This window comes from Arachis stenosperma, chromosome 3, assembly GCF_014773155.1.
Source record: "Arachis stenosperma cultivar V10309 chromosome 3, arast.V10309.gnm1.PFL2, whole genome shotgun sequence".
Taxonomy (NCBI): Eukaryota; Viridiplantae; Streptophyta; class Magnoliopsida; order Fabales; family Fabaceae; genus Arachis; species Arachis stenosperma.
The window spans coordinates 149,365,905-149,391,164 of record NC_080379.1 but is presented as its reverse complement, the minus strand read 5'-3'; the positions used below and the strand labels follow the sequence as shown (position 1 = coordinate 149,391,164).

Genomic DNA, 25,260 nt, shown 5'->3' with positions numbered 1-25,260 from the left:
TCTTGACAGGTAGTTTAGGCCAGAAAAATGAAAGTGGCCAAACCGCATATACCACAACCAGTTATCATTAAGTATCACAGAACTCATGCAAGAGGGATTAACATGTTGAATTTTTAACAGAAACGTTCTGTTTGAAGTCATCTTTGCTTTATCAATGAACCTTCCATTATTCTCAAATACAGTGCAATATTCACGATAAGTTATCATCTTATATCCCTTTTCAGATAATTGTCCCATACTCAGTAAATTGTAATCAAGTTCAGGAGCATAGAAAACATCAGAAATATAACTTAGAGAACCATCTTTCAATCTAATTGGTATGTGCCCTTTTCTTTCAATAGGGATCTTGTACTATTACCAAACTTCAATAATAGTTTAACTGAATCATCTAATGAAGAAAATAACTCCTTTCTACCAGACATATGATTACTGCAAGCATTATCCAAGTACCATATATTTTCATCTTCAGCACATGAATTACTTGTAAAAAATAAAGTCTGAGTACTCGGATTGTCATCAATATTTTGATGCTAATTTTCTGCAACGTGTGCTTGATTATTATTCATCACTTTGAATCTGCAATCTGCTGCTTTGTGTCCATACTTTTCACAATGAAAACAGTTGAAATTAGTTCTTTCCTGAGAAAAATTACCTCGACCTCTTCCTCAGTTGACAGGCCTGAAATTCGTTCCACCTCTTCCTTGATTAGGTGGTGTAAAATTGTTGTAACTTTCTTGGTTGTAATTGCCACGACCTCTACCTCTGAAACTTCCTCTGCCTCTACTTTGAAAATTGAAACCACAACCTTGTCTTTCTTGTGTACGGCTTGATTCTGCAACATTGTTGAGATTCACTCGGATTTTCAGGGCTTTCTCGGTTGATTTTTCTGATTTTTTTAGTATTCTACTGATGTGGCTTTCCATGGTTCCTTGCAACTCTGCAATCATCATGGTATCCATATTGTGTGACTCTAGTATCGTAGTCACCACATAGTCATACTTCATTGGCATGGTGCGAAGAATTTTCTCCACTACTTTGCTATCGAGCATATCTTCTCCATAGACTCTCATCTTATTGACAAGATCTGTAACACGAGTAAAATATTTCTCAACAGTTTTTGAGCTCGACATCTCGTACCTTTCATATTCTCTTCTTAAAGATTGTAGCTTTGCTTTCTGAACTTTATCTATGCCTTTGTATGACAGCTTCAACATGTTCCATGCTTCCTTGCACTTTTGGCATTTGCTATTTGCCAACACCGTATAATCTACTCCTTGATGAATTTGAGATAGCGCCAATTGATCTCTCCTTTGTTGGACAGTATCTGCTCCTTCTTGCATGCCCGGTTCAATGAAATTCCACAGATTCTGGGCCTTCAAATGGGTAGACATCAAAGTCTCCCAATAACTATAATTAAGTTTTCCATCTAACTTGGGACCGGACCACACAATATTGAAAGTGTTTGCTATACCGACTCTATGAATAAACAACTATGTGAGAACTCTCTCACACCTCACAAACTCTCAAACACCAGGCGCTGGATTAACCAGCTCTGATACCAAATGTACGTATAATACCCACACTTCAATTGGCCCTAGGATCACTCACTCAAATAAATGACGCTATCATATTTTCATCTCTCAACTTCACCACACTCATATGAATAATAGACAAAGAAACTTCATATAATCATATCTTTTTTTCATTTCATGGAACATACAAAATACATAAGGCATATGTGCCTTTATATAGGCGAAGTTTCATACTAAAAGTTCATGATTCTACTAACTTCTTAATACACATACTTATCCAACTTTGCTTCTTACTTTGGCTATTCAAATAAGTAACTTCTTGTAATTTCTAGCACATCTTAAAAATTCTTTATTAAGCTTAGTCATCAATCTTGAAGCTTCCAATACACTTCATGATTCTTCTAATATGGATGTGATGAGTGCAACTTCCATTCAATTCCAATTCAATTTGATTTTGAACTTATATCCCTTTTCAGATAATTGTCCCATACTCAGTAAATTGTAATCAAGTTCAGGAGCATAGAAAACATCAGAAATATAACTTAGAGAACCATCTTTCAATCTAATTGGTATGTGCCCTTTTCTTTCAATAGGGATCTTGTACTATTACCAAACTTCAATAATAGTTTAACTGAATCATCTAATGAAGAAAATAACTCCTTTCTACCAGACATATGATTACTGCAAGCATTATCCAAGTACCATATATTTTCATCTTCAGCACATGAATTACTTGTAAAAAATAAAGTCTGAGTACTCGGATTGTCATCAATATTTTGATGCTAATTTTCTGCAACGTGTGCTTGATTATTATTCATCACTTTGAATCTGTAATCTGCTGCTTTGTGTCCATACTTTTCACAATGAAAACAGTTGAAATTAGTTCTTTCCTGAGAAAAATTACCTCGACCTCTTCCTCAGTTGACAGGCCTGAAATTCGTTCCACCTCTTCCTTGATTAGGTGGTGTAAAATTGTTGTAACTTTCTTGGTTGTAATTGCCACGACCTCTACCTCTGAAACTTCCTCTGCCTCTACTTTGAAAATTGAAACCACAACCTTGTCTTTCTTGTGTACGGCTTGATTCTGCAACATTGTTGAGATTCACTCGGATTTTCAGAGCTTTCTCGGTTGATTTTTCTGATTTTTTTAGTATTCTACTGATGTGGCTTTCCATGGTTCCTTGCAACTCTGCAATCATCATGGTATCCATATTGTGTGACTCTAGTATCGTAGTCACCACATAGTCATACTTCATTGGCATGGTGCGAAGAATTTTCTCCACTACTTTGCTATCGAGCATATCTTCTCCATAGACTCTCATCTTATTGACAAGATCTGTAACACGAGTAAAATATTTCTCAACAGTTTTTGAGCTCGACATCTCGTACCTTTCATATTCTCTTCTTAAAGATTGTAGCTTTGCTTTCTGAACTTTATCTATGCCTTTGTATGACAGCTTCAACATGTTCCATGCTTCCTTTGCACTTTTGGCATTTGCTATTTTGCCAAACACCGTATAATCTACTCCTTGATGAATTTGAGATAGCGCCAATTGATCTCTCCTTTGTTGGACAGTATCTGCTCCTTCTTGCATGCCCGGTTCAATGAAATTCCACAGATTCTGGGCCTTCAAATGGGTAGACATCAAAGTCTCCCAATAACTATAATTAAGTTTTCCATCTAACTTGGGACCGCACCACACAATATTGAAAGTGTTTGCTATACCGACTCTATGAATAAACAACTATGTGAGAACTCTCTCACACCTCACAAACTCTCAAACACCAGGCGCTGGATTAACCAGCTCTGATACCAAATGTACGTATAATACCCACACTTCAATTGGCCCTAGGATCACTCACTCAAATAAATGACGCTATCATATTTTTCATCTCTCAACTTCACCAACACTCATATGAAATAATAGAACAAAGAAGAACTTCATATAATCATATCTTTTTTTCATTTCATGGAACATACAAAATACATAAGGCATATGTGCCTTTATATAGGCGAAGTTTCATACTAAAAGTTTATGATTCTACTAACTTCTTAATACACATACTTATCCAACTTTGCTTCTTACTTTGGCTATTCAAATAAGTAACTTCTTGTAATTTCTAGCACATCTTAAAAATTCTTTATTAAGCTTAGTCATCAATCTTGAAGCTTCCAATACACTTCATGATTCTTCTAATATGGATGTGATGAGTGCAACTTCCATTCAATTCCAATTCAATTTGATTTTGAACTTTTTCAATGTTCTAGTATATTGTAGTTGTACTACTTTCTTGAATATTCTTGATTTAATTTTCTAACAAGTATCCATCTTAGTTTCTTAACATTATTGTTTTTTTTGTTAGTTTTAAGTGAGATATAAAAAATGAAAAAAAATTAAAATTTTAAAAAAATGATTAAAAATCTTAACTTATCTTCTTGATTATTCTTCTAAGTTAATAAAAGAAAGTTTTGAATTTTTTTTATTTTTTAATGCTTTCAAAAAATAACATGTGTGTGTTCCTAAAAATATGTTTTTCATTTGTGTTTTCTTGCTTTTTTTTTCCTCATGTTCATCTTCTTTATAATCAAGTTAATTTTATATTTTATAATGAAATATTTATCGTGATTGAAATGCTAACGTTTATATAACACTACTTAAAAATAAATTTAACAATCTAGGGCGAAATTTCTATGCACTTTGCATAGAATATATGTCCTTTGCAAATTTAGATATGTATAAAAGTAGTATTCTCATTGTAAAATACATGTGCCAGTTACATTTCTTAATGTCTAGTTGCTAGTTGCTAGTTGCTAGTTGCTAGTTGCCACCTCACTCACATAAACACATTCCTAGTTTGTCTAGTACCAATAATATAATAGCATCAATTTGAAGCAAAATATATTTTAATATAATAAATACTCAAAAAGAATTTTCTACATCAATCGATGACTAAAAAAGACTAGAGATCTTTCTGTCTTCTTGTATTTGTGTCTGATTACAAAGTCCATATTTACAAAAATGCAAAACCTATGATTAACAACGATGGCACATGCGAAGCTTATACCGATCTAGCAGTTAATTAAATTTTTCATCAATTCAATAAATAATGGTGACACACTATTAAAACATAAAAAATATTAAAAAATAGTAATAAATAATTTACTCTTTGTATAAATGATAAGAACATGTAAGTTCAAGTATCGAAAAATGCACATATATATATCGAGAGGAAAAATAATCTTAAGTAACAATTTTTCTAAAATTATAAGAGCAATAATGTTCCTCGGGATTTTTTTTATTTATTATTTTTTAAAATGCATATGGGAAAAGAAAGAAAAGGTACCATATTAGCAGGAGACAAAACAAAACAGTCAGATGGGAACTACTAAAAAACTCAGTTTCTAATAATTTCACTTTCACTTTCCAAAAGCTTTAGACATGTCATTCCTTCCACGAAACATTCAACAATTGTCATAGTGTAACTACCAATATTGGAGATTTGGTGTTTTTTTTTTTTTTACTTCTTTTCTTTTACAATAATAAAGCAATTAAAGAAAAAAGAAACATAGAAATATAGAGTAGCAGTATACTAAGTTCCAAACACTCTCTTGACTCTTCAGTCTCATAATAAAAGGAGCTCATGTGACTTGAAGCAAGTTTATTGGCTTATACTTGATCTATAAGTCAACCATGATCTTGTATTGTTTGTATCTCAATTCTGAGCCAAACAAAACATCTTCAATATCAGTATTATCCATCTAAAAGTGACATACTATTACATATACACAACATATGTAAGATATTTTTGTTTTGGATAAAGTATTTTAAAGAATATACTTTTTGAGAATTTTAATAATTTAAAAAAATATTATATTTGGATACTTAATTAGAAATATTTTCAAATGTCAAAAATTTTAAAAAGAACTTCAACTATTAAAAATATAAAAATTTTAATTTCTACCTATAATAAAGAAATTTTAATTAGGCTTTATTTTGTGTCTATAATAAAGAAATTTTAATTGTAATGATTAGTGTTTTGTAGCTTAGCTTATATTTGTTGAATTTAATTATGTTACTTTTGAATTTCTAGAAGTTTTTATTTCTTTTATTTTGTTCAGTAATTCACTTTATTTTCTGTTGAGATTGTTGTAAATTTATAATGATTCCAAAAAAAAATTCATATCCTAATGTTTTTTTATCATAAAAAAATTTAAGCATTCTTATTGCTTTTTCATGCATTATTTAGTATTTTTAATAGAGTTCAATAAGCAAATATTGATTTATTCCAAACAAATATATTAGGAACGCACTATTAAAATAATTATTTTTTTATTATTTATTTTATCTTTAGCGGTAATAAAAATAACCGCTAATAGCCTAATATTTTTATCGACAATTATTAGATATTAATCGTCTTATATTTTGTTACTAAAAGATTTTAGCGACAATTATATAATTTTCGATAAAAATATGTTTATGACTGATAAAGATATATAATTATCGTTATAACATATAATAATGACAATAAATATATAATCGTCACAAAAACATACGTTAAATAAAATATATAATAATTATTATTTTATTATCACCAAAAAATATATTACTATAAAGTAATTTTATTGCAGTGACATTTCACGAATTTTAATTTTGAACTAGACATCTTTATTTAATTAACATACATATTTTTCTATCTATGGTGAATTCTATTTCACCCTTTTACCCTTATGTAGTCACTATTTGTTAACATGTATTAGGTTCTTGATTTTGAACATGTATGGACAACTATATGCCATTAATTTTGATTTGTTCTATTATAAGATAGTGATAAAAATTAAAAATACAGAAACAAAGGACAAAACACAAAAGCAAAAGGATACGGTAAAGAGAGATACTGTATTATACTTGCAAGTTGCCACTATCACCCATCCACCATGCAATTATTTCCCCATCTTTAACATACAAGTCACAAAATCCAAAACATTACCAAATTCTATTATTCATGACCAAGGCATGGTTTTCTGTATTTTATTTCAATAATACGAAAATTTGTGCTTGACTTCTATTTTTATTTAATTATTTAATAAATAAATAAATAATTAATTTTCATACATTATTAATATATAAATATTTTTATAAATATTTAATTACATATTATCATATTAAAATTATTTTATTTAATAATTTGTTAATCTTTTCGGTATACATATTAATTTAAATCATATAAACATAAATATGAGATTAAAATGATAATATTAAACTCTTTTATAATAATAATAATAATATATTACAAACATTATTTTGATCATAAATATTATAACTATATTATATACACACACAAAATTTATTATAGATATAAAATATATATTAAAATTATATAAAATGATATAAATCACAATAATTAATTTTTAGTTAACATATTCAATTGAACTCTAAATAACAATTAAGACCAGACCTTAATGGTTAAATACTTAAATCTTCTCATCTAAACTTAGGATTAAGTATTTGATTATTAATTGATTATCACACTTTCCACTTCATTAATAATAATAATAATAATAATAATAATAATAATAATAATAAAAGAACTCCACCAATGATTTCTAACTTTACACCACCTTTCTTAAAAATATCTATCATTCCATTTAAAACAACATTATGAATCCCACACTATAGACTAGAGAGAGCATGTAGCAACGAAACCACTCTACTCTATCTTCTTCATCAACTTCAATCATCTCTCTCTCTCTCTCTAGTAGACTAGTAATAGTAGTAGTAGAACTGTAGAAGTGAACAAGTGTTAGTGAAGAAAAGAATAGAACAAAAATGGCTAACAATACTAATAACTTCAAAAGCTTATTCCACAACTTCACTTCCAAAAGACAATACAATAAGACCTTAGTACCATTCACCAATTTTTACTTCATCACCTTCTCCATCGTCCTCTGCTCCCTCTTCTACCTCTTCGGCCTCTGGACCCACCACCGTCCCTACTCCGCCGCCACCACCCTCTCCGCCGCCACATGTTTCCAGCCTTCCACCAACACCACCACCACCACCAGTACCCCATCAACCCTACAAATCCAGCTTCCCACCCTCCACTTCGAGGCCAGACACAAACTCCAAGACCCACCTGCCACAGCGGCGCGTGAATACCACGCGCCACCGTGCGACCTGAAACTCTACGAATACACCCCATGTGAGGACTTGAAAAGATCCCTGAAATTCCCCCGACAGAGACTCGTATATCGGGAGAGGCACTGTCCGGCACCGAAGGAGATTCTCCGGTGCCGGATTCCGGCGCCGTTCGGATACCGGTTGCCGCTTCGGTGGCCGGAGAGTCGGGACTCGGCGTGGTACGCGAACGTGCCGCACAAGGAGTTAACGGTGGAGAAGAAGATGCAGAATTGGGTCCATTTCGATGGAGACAGATTCCGATTCCCCGGTGGAGGAACGATGTTTCCGCGTGGAGCTAACGCTTACATTGATGAGATTGCGAAGCTGATTAAGCTTCGAGATGGGTCCATCAGAACCGCCATTGATACGGGTTGTGGGGTACGTATCTCAGTACTTGTTTTTGTTTTGCCTTTTGTTCTTTATTGACTGAACCGGTTTTTGTCTCTCTTGAACCGGTTTCATGTCTTTTGTTTTGAATTTCATAGTGGCTTAGAAATTAGGGTAAAATTTGGTTTAGATAAGTTTATTGGGTTCAAAAGAAGGTATGGCAAGCTTTTTTTTTTTTTTAACCAAAGATAGTGAGGTTCGAATTCGCCACCCCTTATATGATGACTCCTTATACGATGAGTATAGAAAAATTATGTCATTTGAAATATAAATCGGCATGGCATGCTTTGACAAAGTATAACTAGAATAAGTAATTGTAATTGTTGGTAAAATTTAAATTAATATTAGTTATTTTTTTAAACTCTTACCTTTTAGAAAATTTAGGATTTTAAATTAAAATTTAAAATATAAAAATTAGATTAAGATAAAAACAAAAATTGAAACAATTGACTTGATATCAACTAAAAAAAATTTAAATCGCTCTTAAAAATAACTTATATTCAAAAGTTTGAAAAAAGGTTTTCTTTTAAGAAAAGAGAGGAATAATAACTCAGGAGGTTTTATCTACTTTTATAACTAGTCGAATGAGTTGTGGATAAACCCCATTGAACAATCTAAAGCAAGATAATGCCCCATTTTCTCAGTTTCCAATAATTGAACCTCCCTCGTCGTGTTCTTTATTTCTTTCTTTCTTTTTTGTCTTCTGGTGTTGCTCTTTGAATGGTTAATTTTGGTAATAACTTGGATTTATAATTCAAATTAGAAGATATATTTGATTTATGCTTGAGTTCATAGTCATTTCCTAAAAGTGCAACGAAATTTCCTAGACTATATTTGATGAAGATGGATTGGATGTTTAAAAAGAATAATTAAGAATAAGGGAATATAGGAAAAGAAAATCTAGCTTGTGAGGTGATATTTTTTCCCCTTGCTTTGTTTATATTATTTTTAAGAAATTGGTTTTTACATCAATGAAAGGTAACTTCATTATTATTTTCTTAACTTTTTTTAGGGAAGGAAAAAAAAAAGAAAAGAAAAAGATAACATCAAAATTTGGTTTGCAAATAGGGGTGGCAACGGGGTGGGTAGGGGCGGATTTTTGTTCTACCCAACCCCGCCCCACTCAACAAAAATTCGCATCGAACCTGTCCCGCTTCTACCAGCGGGTAGTAAAATGTTAAACCCTAATCCGTCCCTGCGGGTATCTGCCCCGCCCCAATAATTATTAAATCCAAAAAATAAAATAAAATTTTAAAAATTATATAACCATTATTTACATTCATAACATAAATTAAAGTAAAAATTTAAATATGATACAATATTATTAATCATTTTATTAATTATTTTATATATATTACATATCTTATATATTAAAAATATATATATTTATATATCTATTATATATACCGAGACAGGTAGGAGCGGGTTTAACCTAAATCCGACCCCGTCCTGCTCCGCCCAAGAACCTGCCCTACTAAAACCCGCTCCAGTACGGATATGGATAATTACCCGCCCCGAACGAGTAGGGGCGGGATAGGTACCCGCGGATTTGGGTAGTGTTACCACCCCTATTTGCAAAACAATCTTAGTCTTAGTACATTATTCTAAAAATTGAAGTAAAGAGTATTGATGAATGAAGTACCGAAAGTTTTATCCAATCATTCAATGATTCGGTTAGATTTTGCATTAATATGCTACCAAACTTATTTTTAATTCACATGGTCCTCTGCCTTTGATTTTATGTTGATGGTTGAGAATAGGTAAAAAGCACAATAATAATAAATTAATAATACATTGACTAAAATTACTTACTATCAAACCGTCACAATAATCATGCCCCACTTTACCCCATTTTTTGCTTAATCAAGATTTCACTCCATTAATTTCTCTCCTATTTTTGTGATATTTACTCCAGTTATTATTAACATAAACTACAATTAGAAGTAAAACAAATTAAAAGGCTTAAGAGGATTTGGAATTTGATAGGTTCATAAGTAATTTTTTTTTAACTTATAAAAAGTTATACCATTAATGTTTGGTGTAATTTTAAAATCAAATTATAACTTTTAAAAAGTTATTTAAGTGGTTATGAAAAAATTAAAAAAATGACTTTTTTATAATAAAATTTTTTTATAGCTCTTATTTTAAAATAAGTATTTTTAGAACTAAAAAACTAAATACAAAATAACTTTTTTATAAACTATTTTTAATTTAAGTATTTATTATTTAAATTTTTAATTTAAGTATTTATTATTTAAGTTATTTTTTCAAAAAGAGTTTAATTAAACTGTTTATCGAAATTATGAATGGGAATTATGATGTGCCATGTGCTTTGTTTTGTCGCTATATACACAAAGATTTAATTACATCACAGGATCCCCACCAGGGCACTAATTTTAGTAACATGATGCATTGCATGAGTGCATGCATTGAAAGATAATAATAGACATTTTTAATCAGGAAAAAGTACGCCATACTTTATGAACTTGACTTAAAACTATAGGTCATTCATATTTTACCCCATTTTTTTTCTTTTTTTTTTCCCTTATTTTTTGTGTTTCAGTTGCTCTAATATCTCTTAAAGATAGGAAGATAAATTATCCTTTTCATATATTATATATGAATATATGATAAGTCTAACTGTGTAACATTTAACACATGAAAAGATTACAATTTTAATCAATCCCCAATATAGCCAAAATTTAGATAAAAATAAGCTTTTGAAACATGTATTAAATTAAATATACTTTATAATTTTGTAAGTATTTCTCAAATATTATAATTTTTGTAAGAGTAGAAATGATCTAATAAGTTAGTTATTTATAATTCAATTCTAAGTTGTGCTCTAAGTTGGAATTTTGATATCCAAATCAGGTTGCAAGTTTTGGAGCATATCTTTTGTCCCGTGACATATTAACAGTGTCATTTGCACCAAGAGACACACATGAGGCACAGGTTCAATTTGCGTTGGAACGAGGTGTCCCTGCTTTGATTGGAGTCATTGCCTCAAAAAGACTTCCATACCCTTCAAGAGCCTTTGACATCGCTCATTGCTCACGTTGCCTTATTCCTTGGGGCCAGTTTGGTAGGTACATCATTTTCTCTTTTAATATAAAATATTGTTCATTAGAATAATCATCCTTATGAATAATTATTTCCAAGTCATGGTATTTCATTTTATAGTTAGATTAATTGTTAGTCTTATGATTAAATAATTTTGGTTCTTGTGATTTTAGTCTAAAATCTCTTAAAATTTGTGAAATTGGTTGCTAATGTCATTTCACATAAATATCATTTTCAAATGTTAATTTGAAGCATAAGTACTTAAGTACTAATCTTCGAGTTGATCTATGTAAGGATCATCATAGAAAGCAATTTTTCTAAAAATTTTTGGATCAAAATCATAAGAAAAAATTTCATAGAAACTAAAATGATAAGTTTTTCATTTGTCAAGCATTAAAAACTTATTGAATAAACTCTCGAGTTAGTTCTCAAAGAATTTTAGATCGATCAGATACTTTGGCTTCTAATAAATTAGTTCCTACACCGAAAATTAATTTCATAGACAGATTGGTTCCTACATCGTTTTGAAGTAGAGTAATTTGTCTTATACCGATTATTTTTTGGATTTAATTGTCTTATAATAAAATTCGTTAAAGATTTATCCAACATGCATATTAAAAATTTGATTAAAAGTGATAAAGAGACTGATTTATCCAACGAAAGTAATTCTCGAAGACTTATAGCAAATATAAATTTTTTAGAGACCAAAATATCCAATCTGAAATTCCTTAGATACCAATTTGAATATGTACTCAAAACTTATTTAGACTATTAAGCTATGACAATGTATTCCGATTAATTAATCAAACTAGTTCGCATTTGGGACCTAGTGAATTACCAAGAGTAATAGTGACAAAGTGAAAATAATGTAGCCATTATTATAGTGACAAAAATAGTGATTTATTGGCAGATGGAATATACTTAACTGAAGTGGATAGAGTGTTGCGTCCTGGTGGGTATTGGATCCTATCAGGACCACCAATAAACTATGCTAAACACTGGAGAGGGTGGGAGAGGACACGTCAGAGCCTCAAAGATGAACAAGAGTCCATTGAAGAAGTTGCTAAGAGTCTTTGTTGGAAGAAATTTGTTGAGAGAGGTGATCTTGCTATTTGGCAGAAACCCACCAATCATGTTCATTGCAAGATGCAGAGAAAAATCTTCAAGAATGGTAAACCCTTCTGTCAGGCACAGGATCCAGATGCAGCATGGTAATTAAGTGGTCACACTCCACATTTTTTTTTCAGTATTGTTATATTTTTTATGTCATAAATTCATTGAGGACTTAGGACGGACTAGCTAGATTTTAACATTATTTTGCAATTATCATAAAATTATTTCAGAAGAAAAATAAATTTTTTAGATAAAAATATATTCGGTGAATTCTTACGTAAAGATCGACAATAATACATGTTATACAAATTTAAGAATTTTTTAAAACTGACACTAAAGTCGTTTAAATATTCTTACTATAGACATGACATATGATAAAATTTAACGACTTTCTCTTATCCATGTAGCCGACTCACTTAATTGGATAATGTTTTGTTGTTGTTTGTTTGCCATTAAAATCATTCGGGATTTTTCTTTTCCCGAATGAATAAGGCCAAAATTTTGTTTTCAAAACTTGTATTAAGCATTTTGATTTTTCTCAAAAAACTTATTTTAATCTATTCTAAAGATATTAAAACCTAATTTCACTTGCACTCTCATATTATTGTTAATATTGATTTTTGTTTTTGTTCTTTGTATTGCATTTAGCTTAGCTTTTGTAAGTGTGTTGTCTGCTAGTGAAAAAAGAAAATAAAAAAAAAGAGAGGAAGAGAAGAGAGGTAAATTCTAAATATTCTTGCATCCGAAGAGAGTTTAGGAGTGATAGAAAGAGACTAGACACTGTAGTTTGCTATGTCTCATATTGCAGCTTTTGTTAGCAAAACCTCTCTCAAGTACCTACTACTTATTACCTACTTAATCATGAATCTTAGCTTGTGTTTCATATTATTGCTATAGATTCATGCATTTACTTTTTTTTTTTTTGGTGTCTATGTATGCATTTACTTTATTGTCAGAAGATAATGTTACTCCAAATTTTATTTTATATTTTAAGAGATCTTCATTTATCTCACTTCTAAACCATATCAACTCTGTTTATATTAGGAGTTTCTTTTCTCATTTTTTGGTCTCTACAGAAAGTATTTATTTATTTATTTTTGGTTTTCTGTTTACTCTAAATTCTTGTAACTTTTTAGTTCAAAATTTGACAGAAATTGTAAGCAAAATTAACCTATATATATATATATATATATATTAATTTAGAGATATATACTTATACTTTGAATTATAGATATGAAGTTGATTTGTATATAAAATCACCAAGAAGAACCATTTTACTTCCGAATTATTTCTTTTATTTTTTACATGAAAAAACTTCATAAAGACCAAAATCCTAAATAGTTAATTTAATTTTGATACATTGAACAGTACAAAGAGTTTTACATAGTTTTTCAATCATATTTATGAATTTAGATGATTTTTTAAGTGATGAGTTTGAAAATTAATTATTTTTGTTGATATATCCATATATAATTGAATGTTTGTAAAAAAAATTTTACACTGTCATAGCATACAAATTAAATTTGTTTTTATAGAAATTAAAAACAAAATTTATCCAATCCCTATGTATGCTCTTTCTTTATATTTTTATTATTTACATTATTATATTTCCTTTGGATGCTTATCCTACCATGCTTTCAATTTTGATTACAGGTACACAAAATTGGACACCTGCTTAACCCCACTACCTGATGTAAACGACATAAAAGAAGTTGCTGGTGGAAAATTACCAAAATGGCCCCAGAGGCTAACCTCAATTCCACCAAGGATAAGCACTGGAAGTTTGGAAGGAATAAGTGGTGAGATGTTCAAAGAGGACACTGAATTATGGACAAGGAGAGTTGCATATTACAAGAAACTTGATCACCAGCTAGCAGAGAAAGGGAGGTACAGAAATGTGCTTGATATGAACTCTTACTTGGGTGGATTTGCAGCTGCACTTGTTGATGATCCTGTTTGGGTCATGAATGTTGTTCCTGTTGAGGCTGAAATTAACACTCTTGGTGCCATTTATGAACGTGGATTGATTGGAACCTATCAAAACTGGTATATATACCTTACTTCCTTTTATTTAGTTACTTGATCTATTTCATTTTATTTAGAGTATACACCCTATTTGGTCCCTAAAAAATTTTAGATCGGACACTTTAGTTCCCAACAAATTTTTATTCTCTAAGAGTCTTTGGATAAATAAGTCACTAACAAATTTTATTATAAGACAAATTAAGTTCTCAAAAAATACACTCTACGACAAGTAGTCCCTTTCAAAACGATGCAAGGATCAAATTGTCTAACAGAAGTAATTCTTGAGGACTTTTTAAGAATAAAATTTGTTGGGGATTAAAATGTTTAATTTAAAATTCCTTAGGATCAATTTGGGTATTTGTTCTTCATTTTATTGTCACTATACAGTTGTTTGATCTCTTGGTAAGTTGTTTTTTTTCAGTAATATCCCAAATCAATTTTCAAAGAATTTTTAGATATTTTAATCCTCAAAAAAATTCAATCACCAAATCAATCTCTCGACTTTTATTTTGCTAAGACAAATCAATTTTAACCGACATGCAATTGATTCAACTGGTATACATATATATATATATATATATATGAGTTATTAGTTCAAAATTTTATGTGCAGGACTTCCCACTAATAGCTGCTTTATAGGGGGAAAATGAGTGGCAATCAATTAGTAGGATTAGTTTCATATTATATTATTTTCTGCTAAAAATAACTTCCGTTCCATCAAAATTTGTCCTCTATTGTAGACAAGAACCTGTTTCACAGATACACTTGATTCAGATTTAGTAATTTTATAATAATAAAACATGGGCCAATTCATCTTGTCATTAATATATTTTTGAGCACATGATAGTAGTTGAAATTAATTACTTACTACTCTTGTCTTCTCTTAGGTGTGAAGCCATGTCTACCTACCCAAGAACTTATGACTTCATTCATGGTGATTCAGTGTTTAGCCTCTATCAAAACAGGTAATCTCATTTTGACGATGAAAAGAGAAAAAAAATGGGTGACGACATCTTCTGGTTTAGGTTAAAATTATTCTTCAAATTTCTGTAGTTTTATTCAATTTTTAGTTAGTTTTTTATATAATTTAATAATTTAAGGTTTTCAATTAAATTATTATATTAAAACATTTTTAATCCTTTATACTTTTATAAATGTTTTCCAGTCAGGTTGTCTAGTTTAAATTTTTTTTATCAAGCCCCCTATATATACTGTAGTAAATTTCTTTAAAAAAAATGTGATTATCATTTAGTACAGAAATTTAGTTAGAAATATTTAAATTAAAAAACAATTAAAAATTTTACAAATAGACAAATTTGAACAGTACCTATAATAAAACAAGGTTACAATTTATTACGGTGCCTACTCTCGTACAAAATGAAATTGTGTAGAGTAAAAATAAATAAATTATCAGATATGTGGATTTCATCACTTTTTTTAAATACAATATAATTCTATTACCAAATATGTATATATTTATTCTGTATGTGTGACTGTGTGTGTTGTCTTTTGCAAAACCTTGTAAATTATAATTCATAAAACTAATGTTGTCACATGCATACAGATGCAACATGGAGCAGATTCTGTTAGAGATGGATAGGATTTTGAGGCCACAAGGTGGTGTCATATTGCGTGATGATGTTGATGTGTTGACCAAGATGAAGAGCTTTGCAGATGCAATGCAATGGGAAAGTAGAATCACTGACCATGAAGATGGACCTTACAACAGACAAAAGATTTTTGTAGCAATTAAAGAATATTGGACTGCACCACCACCACAAAACCAAGATCATAATCAAGACATAAAATAGTTTTAATATCATATCTGGACTATTCAAGATTAGTCTCTTTCTTTTTTTGTGGCAAAATTTTTCTCAAGAATTCAATTCTTCCTAACACCAATTTGTAATTTGTGGCAGTAGCGGAAAATGTTAGTGATGTTATGTTGTAACTTGTAACTAAAAGAGGTCATTAACAATTGGCATTCTAGTGGAATTAAAGAAATAAATATTCAATAGAAAATAAGAAAAATGTTTTATATTACTTATTTTAGAAGTGCCTTGAGTCATTGTATTGGAGACTCTGTTGGGATCACTAAATTAGTTTGTGTGAGTTGCATTAGTAAAGGTTTTTAATGGAAGGTTTTTTTGTCTCGTCACTACCATATTTATTGGTATTATATGGACCATATACTTTTGTCTCTGGTTTCATTATTTGTAATGGTTGTAATAAATTTGAATTTTTATTTAGGTTTAATTGATTCAGGGGTATCTATATATATAAAAGAAGATTACAAATAAAGCAAGTTAAATTCATATTTTCATCTCTAACACTCATAAGAAAAGACATAGGAAGCTAAGGAGTTTTTCTTTCTACACCATATTCATTCTCATTCATAACTCCTATACAACACATGCACATAGAAGTTTTTTTTTGTGTCTATAGGGATAGTATTGTTAACAAATTACTAGCCCAAAATGAAGGGTATATAACTATAATCTAGATCATTAATAAGTTGTCCAATTTGTAGCAAACTTTGATTATTCAAACTTGGTGTATTGGAGCTTCAAGAAGATTCATGCAGCAACTAACCAACTTGATTTAATTAGGTACTAACAGAAATTGTAATTATCAAAATCTAATCCTACAATCCATCAACCAAGGTCAAAAGAAAATATTTTCACATGAAGACAATTATAAAATCTTCATTGGAGTATCCACTAAATAAAAATGCATTTGAATATACAATAAGGGGTGTGGTAATTTAAGGAGTTTTTCTCTTAGTAAAACATCTCGATGTGGAGCCTACAAATTCTGTGTGATAACAGAACGATTTCCATAGTTCTGGATCATTCCACAATCTTACCTTTTTCAGCAACCAATAACCTAAAAAGTAAGTGCAAGGAATCATGCTCAACAAATATTAAGGGAAGCAAACTCAGGTGACTTGAAAACCAGAACTTGATAAGCATCCTTTAGAGAAGACTATACCAATGGCATGCTTGAAGTTTGTCACCGAAGATAAAAGTTCAGATCTATTTTGATGGTTGCTGCTAGAATCTTCATTTATGTGCATTGAAGTTTGGACTACGTGCTGTTTGGTCTTTCATTAGTATCAATTCCAGTGTTGATAGTCAACACTTTTTCACAAAAAACTGCACAGTTTGATGAGATGAAAGCATACCAATTTGAGACCCACAACATGATAATGAAATATCTTGTATCTGCTATACCTCCCTTTAAGCTATGTATCTTTTTCCGAAGATAGAATATGCTGGTAACTCATTTATTATGTATGAAGATCAAGAATTTTGACCTATAGAAGTCACAACAGAAAAAATAGCAACGGGGACCAAACCTCAGCTTTGATCAAACTCAATACTCCAAGATCTTATCTGATTGAATTTCAAATCTTGATTGAAAATATATCGTCTAACTTCAAAGGGGGTTATGATGTATCAGGCAACAAGGTCAACTTCATCTCGATCTGGGGAGACAACATCTAATCTCATCATGCTCTTGTACTGATTTGGAACATGAGCCCCTCCATGCACACAGAGTTCCACCACAGCCGGAGCCTTGCCATAATATCTCTTCAAATTGTTATTCAGAGGAGATCCATTCAAATCGTCGACATGCCAAACATAATTCAGACCCACAGATCATCTATTGTTGCCTCTTGCCACGCATGTAAACCATTCCGAGACTGATGCTTTGAAGCCTTGCACATTCTTTGCACCTGATATCATCTCAAACCATGTCTCTAGGGTATGACTACTTAAATCCCTTACTTTGTTCTGTTCTTCCTCACTCAACCAAACCAGATTGCTATTGTTCATCACTAAATTTGGGAAATTCTCTACATGCCTTGCCAGCACAGGAGATGCCTTGAGAAGAGATTTGATATTTTCAGAAGAAAGTTTTATTTTATTTTCAATATCTTCCGCAACTGATTCAAAATCAACAATTCTCCCCTCAATACAGTATACGGGTTTCGTTCTCCTTTTTGTGGGATACTTTGCAAGATCTACACCGGCCTGTATACAGAGTTCAACAATGGCAGGGATGCGAGGGACACTGAACCTCTCATCATGTCCAACTCTTGGCTTACCAACACGGCCATAAAGATGAAAGCATTTTGGGAAGAGGACCACATGTCGAGCCCCTCCCCTTCTCCAAACATGCATTGCGCTCCTAGAACCACTCCTTGGTCGAGTACATGTTCGAATTTCATGACCAACATAACCAATGTGAACCTCATTGCATAACCTGATATGGAGAAACCAGTAAAAGTGAAGCCTAGTTCGAACGAAAAAAAATAAAGAGTAAAGTATCGTTTTTGTCCCAACGTTTGGTGTAAATCCTATTTGTATCCGTAACATTTAAATCGTTATCTTTGGTCTCATCGCATCTAAGTCTAGAGTCAAAAAGTAGGACAAGTACTGTTGAGTTTTTTGAGTTTGATGTTCTATCGGATCCGATAATAATACTTCTCCCTATATTACCATTATTGTCATTAGCAATTATGGCAGGTTTTATATAATCATCATCTCTTAGGACATCTTCCACCACATCTGGTTTTTCAACTGTTTTAGAAATCGAAATCATAACAGGAGTATTCATGTTAGCACCTTATTCTACAATCTGGTCGTAGTGTAGATCAGTTGTAAAAGATGGAAATGCCACCATATTTTCCGTAGATGTAATTATAGGTATAGATAAAGACGCAACAACAGAGGTTAAACCGAAGGCTGCTGCCATAGGTACTAATTGATGATTCCGGTTCGATCCTTCTGAGTTAGAGACTACATCCACAAGTTTCGCCAATAGTTCAGGGCACCTCCGAAAACTGCCGATGACAGTGAAATAAAACTTGCAAATCCTCGTCACTGCCTATCATAAACGAGTCGTACTTTATCCCATCCCAAACAATAGAAATCGAAATTCGATAATATAACTTCTCGATTTGTTTCATTCCATGCATATCCAATTTCTATAGTACGGTATTATGAAAATCAAACAGGCTCATAGAAGGTCTAAAAAAGACGCTCAACGGATCTTTATCAGTAAATTTAATTTCCGATCATTTTTTTAATCGTGCATTTATAGTACACAAGAACTAGAAAACTATCCTCCGTAGCCAAGTTAAGTGTCACTCTAATGAGGATTCAACATGATGTTGGTATTTATATAGGTTGGACGTGTAATTTAAATCGAATTAAATTAATTTGATTTAATAAAATTGTTTGTAAATGGTAAATCGAATTTAGTAGAATCGATTTACCTATGGTCTTGTTTCTTGTGTAAATCGAATTCATCTCACTTGATTTACCTTAGTGCACTCATCATTTCAGGTAAATCGAGTCTAATAAGGGCGATTTACTGCCATCAATTCTAAATCGAATGATGTATATGTTAATTTAATTTATTATGCAAATCCTAAATCGAATGTATTCAATTCGATTAACCTATGAAAACCTAAATCGACTTAAGTGAATTCGATTTACATTAAAATAGGCTATCCATATAACACTTCTTGGTTTAAGGAATTCATGTAAATTTGGTTTTCATTTCATTTCTTTACGTTATTTGTCCTAATAAATTTAATTGATTAAGGAAGTTAAAATTATAACTTTTTTTATTTTACTTAAAAAGGATGGGATTATTACCATCTATTGTCGTGTATTTAGAATGGCTGAAATGATATTATTAGAGAGAATAATGTGGTTTAAACTCATTATATGAAAAATTAGTATCAACTTTTATATAATAATAATAATAATAATAACTAGATTTAGAGCTGTGCAATGCGCAAAAATTAATTTTATAAGTTTTTTATTCATAATTTTTTAATAGATACATTTTTATTTTATAATTAACTCTTAAAACAAAGAATTGTATCATAATAAATTCTATGATAATAATTATAATAAAAAGATTTAATTATTTTATCAGTCCCTATAGTTTCATTGAATTTTTAATTAGGTTTTTATATTTTTTTTCTTTTCAATTAGGTCCCTATATCATATTAGATTTTGTAACTAAATCCCTACCATGACAAAAAGTTAGAATTAACGGAATATTCCGTTAAACTATAGGGAATATTCAGTCAAGTGTTAGACATATTGGTTTTATTTAACGAAATATTCTGTTAATTCTAACGTTTTTATCATAGCAAGGATTTAGTTACAAAATCTGATATAGTATAGAAGTTCAATAAAAAAAATATAAGAACCTAATTAAAAATTTAATAAAACTATATGAATCGACAGAATAATTAAACCTAATAAAAATTAATTTAGCAATTTATATTTTATATATATTAAAGTATTTACTTTAGTAAATATTTTAATTTATAAATTGTATTCTGTTGCACAATTATATGACAACAAAGTTTGTCATATGTCATTTTTAAGCTATTTTTTAGTATTATTGTATTTTATTATTTTTTACATATAACAAACTTATAAAGCAAATACAAATATTGGCCTTATATTGAATGATGCTCTATATTGTAATTTTGATCTTGTGCTAAAATTAAAAGTGGTCAAAAAGATTTTTGACAATTTGTGTGAGAAATTATGAGATAGATAAAATAGTACTATAATAATAATAAGAGTGTTGTTGATTTTATATATATATATATATATATATATATATATATATATATATAATATTTATAACTGAAAATTATTATTATTATTATTATTATTAATTGCATTTAACCATTACTTTATAATTAAAATGCTTAATGATTCATAATAAATTCAAATAATTAAGGGTATTGATTAATGAAATTTTTTGTAAAAAGAAATTAAAAAATTTATAATGCAACCTATTTAAAATGAGTGGCATGACCGCATGATCCAATGGAAATTAAGAAGAGAGAGTTATCAGAAGGGAGAGGCTAACAACGGTGATGAAGAACGAGAAAGACGGCGATGCTCTTTAGAACGAGGAAGATCGCGACTGCTCTCTAATGCAACAACGTTCTTCTCGGCTAAAAGAGACGCACGACAAATGTTGCGTGGAGAAAGGAAGAGGACTTCTTCGTCTTTTTTACCGAAAAGAAGAGAAGGAAGAGAATAGAAGAAGGAGTCTATTAAAAAAAACTTAAGAAGAGAGATGAGTGTAAAGGAGAAGAGACGAAAAAGTAATTATTAATAGCGAAAGAAAAGAGAATATTTAATTAATATTTTTAAATTTGTTTATTTTGTTTGGTATAAATGATTGATTAGGTTCATAGAGAATCATTAATAACATTGAAATAAATTTTTTGAATATGAGTAAATAATTAAATGTGCTTTTGTTTTTTAAATTATTTAAAATTTAAAACTATAAAATTAAACTATTTAATTAATTTAAAAGAATAATTTTTACCTAATATAAAAAAATATTTAAATCTTTTAAAAAACTAAATAAAAAATATTTTTTATTTTTATTAAATTATAAAGATATTTTAATAAAATATTGATATGTTATTATTTGTCTATTATGGATATAAATTTCTCATCCTACTAAAAACAAACGCCATAAAAATAAAAAAGAGAGAAATGTTGTACACGGAACATAAGCATTGAAAATTGGGAGGTAGACAACGGAAGTTGGTGTTTGCGGTTTCTCCAATGGCGTTCTCTGCAACTACCACGCCCTCTCCCCAATTTATTCGCCTTCTCTCTGTTCCTCAAAGTCATACTCAATCTCAAACTTCACTCTCTTTCCGAATTCCACAGTCAAATCTGAATCGAACAAGGCCGCTTTCAATTCGATCAGTTTCAGCCCCAGTTTCTGGTATGCTTTAATTTTCGCGGTGTGCTATTCTCTTCTTATGATGTTCTTGTTTCTTAGTGCTTGCTTATTTGTGTAGCTGGCGTTAACTATTATTATGTTAATTAATAACAAAAATAGATCGAGATTAGCAATATCATAATTATTGCTGGATTATGCGGTACTGTCTTTTTACCTGTTGCAAAATTCATGTTAGGGTTTATTGATTTCGGTTCCGTCGTGTATTATTTTGGCTTTTTGAGGGTTTCAAGTGAGTTGAGAAGGGATTGAATCAATGAACCACTTTTAATGCTTAATAAAATAGATTGTGCAGTACACTAAAACAGGAGATTATTTTTGTTTTTGTTTCCTTCTGCAGCCAGAACAAAACAAAAATGGAAGTTGCAGAGTTTTAAGAAAGAAGAAGATTAACACCACGATATATTCTGGTTTGGTCACAAAGTGCAATATGACCTACGTCTAGTCTCTACACAACAATGATATAATTTTTACTATAATTAATAAGGATTATAAACACCAATTCTAAACTATTTCAAACTTAGTAAATCACCTAGGTGCTAACCTGACTTAGTTAAGGGGAATTAAGTGCATTCTAACCTAAGACATTTTCGAAAATCAAAACACTCAAATAAATATTAAACGGCTTTTGTATTTGGCAAAATAAGTTTAAATCTAGACAAAAGAAAAATATGAACACACTCAAATAACAAGGAAACAAGGTTGTGTATATATTCTGACTTAAGCTCAAACGGCCGTCTTCTCTTTTGGATGAAATTTTTTTATAGTGCTTGAAATCTCTTCTTCAATATTGGAATAATTTCCTTTTTCATCAATAGTTGTTGCACACATCAATGCACTTAGCCGTTGGCTTTGAATGAGAATCCTTTCCTTGTTTAGTTTGATTATAATATGCAGCAGTTATCCAATCACTCATGACTTTGATTCTTGGAGCGTATCACTTGCTGTTTTGATGGTGCAACATTTTTCCAAAATAGGGTTGATATCATCTTAATTATATTCTCATTAATATTGCTGTTTTGCACAATTCTAGCTTGCTTGATTGGTCATCCTTAATTGATTCCTACATTGCTCATCATAATAGTTAGTTAAAATAGAAAATAATCAAATATGCTTGTCATCACAAGGTAATTAATCAATACTTAACAGCTTTGATCACAGAATTGCATCAGAGTCAGTGACTAGAGTTAAATCCAAATAATAAAACCATAGAAATAATATGCATATAATAGATTTAGGTGATGGATAATGGACTATATGAATTATCCGATGCCTTTGCTTTTTGCAAGTACTTTGTGTTCCTCCAACTCACTCCTTGAATAAGCTTAAGTTTTCTTGCTGTTGTCATGTACTTTGAATTTTCTCCATGTCTACATGTTGTCCTAATCCAATTTTTTACTTTCATTCTCAAACCCCTTTTGAAAATCTTTCAGCTGCACCTGCATCTGGGGCTGTGGCACCTGCAATATCACTTACCGATAATGCACTGAAGCACTTGAATAAGATGAGGTCTGAGCGAAATGATGATTTATGTTTAAGAATAGGTGTCAAACAGGGTGGGTGCTCCGGTATGTCGTACACTATGGATTTTGAGGACAAGGCTAATACAAGGCCAGATGACTCCATCATTGAGTACAATGGTTTTGTAATTGGTACGATTTCATCTTCTAGTTCTTATTAATGTTGTGTTTATAATCTCCTAATTGAGCTGTTTGACCAGCATAATATGATCTATGTGGGTTTAGAGTTTAGGCAATTGGTATGAATTCTTAATGAGTTAAGAATTTGTGAAAATCCCGATATATGATGCTGTCTATGGAACAGTTTATGGCCATTTTTTTGTGCAACATGTATCAGTTAGTTGTAATTATTTTCTAGTATTATTATTTTGAAGGATTACAGGTAATTATCTGCTAGCTCTATGTTGCTCCAGTAGGCATGAATTTTAATCTTAGACTGGATTAAAATCTTGGTGTTTAACATGAACTTCTGTTTAAGCTTTGTTTGCTAGAACTTTGTCAGCTCATTTCAAACAGCAGTTAGCACTGCATTTCTTTATTTATTTACTCTTTGAACGAATGTACTTTTCATTGCTTAGAAATTAGAATATTATTACTTTCTTACTGTAATGAAGATTGAAATGAACTGCATCCACACGGTTGTATATAAGTCACCACTTGACATTTTTGGCTTCTCCATCTGTATTTGCAGTTTGCGATCCTAAGAGCCTACTCTTCATATTTGGCATGCAGTTGGATTATAGTGATGCCTTGATTGGGGGAGGTTTCTCTTTCAAGAATCCTAATGCGACACAAACTTGTGGATGTGGCAAATCCTTTGCTGCGGAAATGTAAAACCATGTTTATAGACAAAAGTTACAATATCTGATGTTTCTTCGAAGGACACTTTAGACTATGTATACTTCTTTAACGTTGAACCACTTGAACTAGCCCAATGTAATTTGTTTAGGCTATTCATAATCGCAGACACACATAATACAAAAGTACAGATAGGTGAAATTTCGCCCCATGTATTAGGCTCGTGTTGCCTCTACAGGAATGTGACGTCTCAACCTACCATTTCACATATACTTTTACACATCCGCATACAATATATATTGAAATACAAAATATAATTAAAAATGAATTAAATAACGTATATATTTATATATAAATATAGCCATTATATAAATATAGCCATGTAGTGGTTGTTTTTTGGTATATATGTATTTTTGCTCTTTTTATTATGTTTCTCAAACACATGTGAAAGCACTTGATAGGCCAATACATTATACATTTAATAAATTATGTTGTTCGGTAGTTGAAAATTCCGATCACCCATTTATTGTAAAAAAAAATAAATAAAAAAAGACATTTTGAGAAAAGAAAACAAAAAATATAAAAATTCCTTTGAGTGGTTATTGACCTTTCCAATCAAGTGATGCAAAGCAATACACTTAATTAGTTTGTGTAAGTTGCATTAGTAAAGGTTTTTAATGGAGGGTTTTTTGTCTCATCACTACCATATTTATTAGTATTATATGGACCATATACTTTTGTCTCTGGTTTCATTATTTGTAATAGTTGTAGTAAATTTGAATTTTTATTTAGGTTTAATTGATTCAGGGATATCTATATATATAAAAGAAGATTACA

General features: G+C 30.5%; 4 protein-coding genes across 4 annotated transcripts; 2 read left to right on the top strand and 2 right to left on the bottom strand.

Annotated features, from left to right (window-relative positions):
• Positions 1 to 2,449: 2,449 nt before the first annotated feature.
• LOC130966885 (uncharacterized) lies at positions 2,450 to 3,178 on the bottom strand. Its single transcript, XM_057891709.1, has one exon. The coding sequence runs from the start codon at positions 3,176 to 3,178 to the stop codon at positions 2,450 to 2,452; it is 729 nt and encodes a 242-aa protein (XP_057747692.1).
• Positions 3,179 to 7,206: 4,028 nt separating this feature from the next.
• Positions 7,207 to 16,462, top strand: LOC130970444 (probable methyltransferase PMT15). The gene is made up of 6 exons (XM_057896527.1): positions 7,207 to 8,089; positions 10,973 to 11,183; positions 12,072 to 12,372; positions 13,928 to 14,320; positions 15,187 to 15,264; positions 15,864 to 16,462. Exons 1-6 carry the CDS (start codon positions 7,361 to 7,363, stop codon positions 16,108 to 16,110), a joined length of 1,959 nt encoding a protein of 652 aa, XP_057752510.1. The 5' UTR covers positions 7,207 to 7,360; the 3' UTR covers positions 16,111 to 16,462.
• A 696-nt stretch (positions 16,463 to 17,158) lies between these two features.
• On the bottom strand, positions 17,159 to 18,509 carry LOC130970136 (APO protein 3, mitochondrial-like). The gene has a single exon (XM_057896132.1). The coding sequence runs from the start codon at positions 18,484 to 18,486 to the stop codon at positions 17,962 to 17,964; it is 525 nt and encodes a 174-aa protein (XP_057752115.1). The 5' UTR covers positions 18,487 to 18,509; the 3' UTR covers positions 17,159 to 17,961.
• Positions 18,510 to 21,836: 3,327 nt separating this feature from the next.
• LOC130970542 (iron-sulfur assembly protein IscA, chloroplastic) lies at positions 21,837 to 24,747 on the top strand. Its single transcript, XM_057896658.1, has 3 exons — positions 21,837 to 22,090; positions 23,539 to 23,757; positions 24,317 to 24,747. Exons 1-3 carry the CDS (start codon positions 21,925 to 21,927, stop codon positions 24,457 to 24,459), a joined length of 528 nt encoding a protein of 175 aa, XP_057752641.1. The 5' UTR covers positions 21,837 to 21,924; the 3' UTR covers positions 24,460 to 24,747.
• Positions 24,748 to 25,260: the final 513 nt, after the last annotated feature.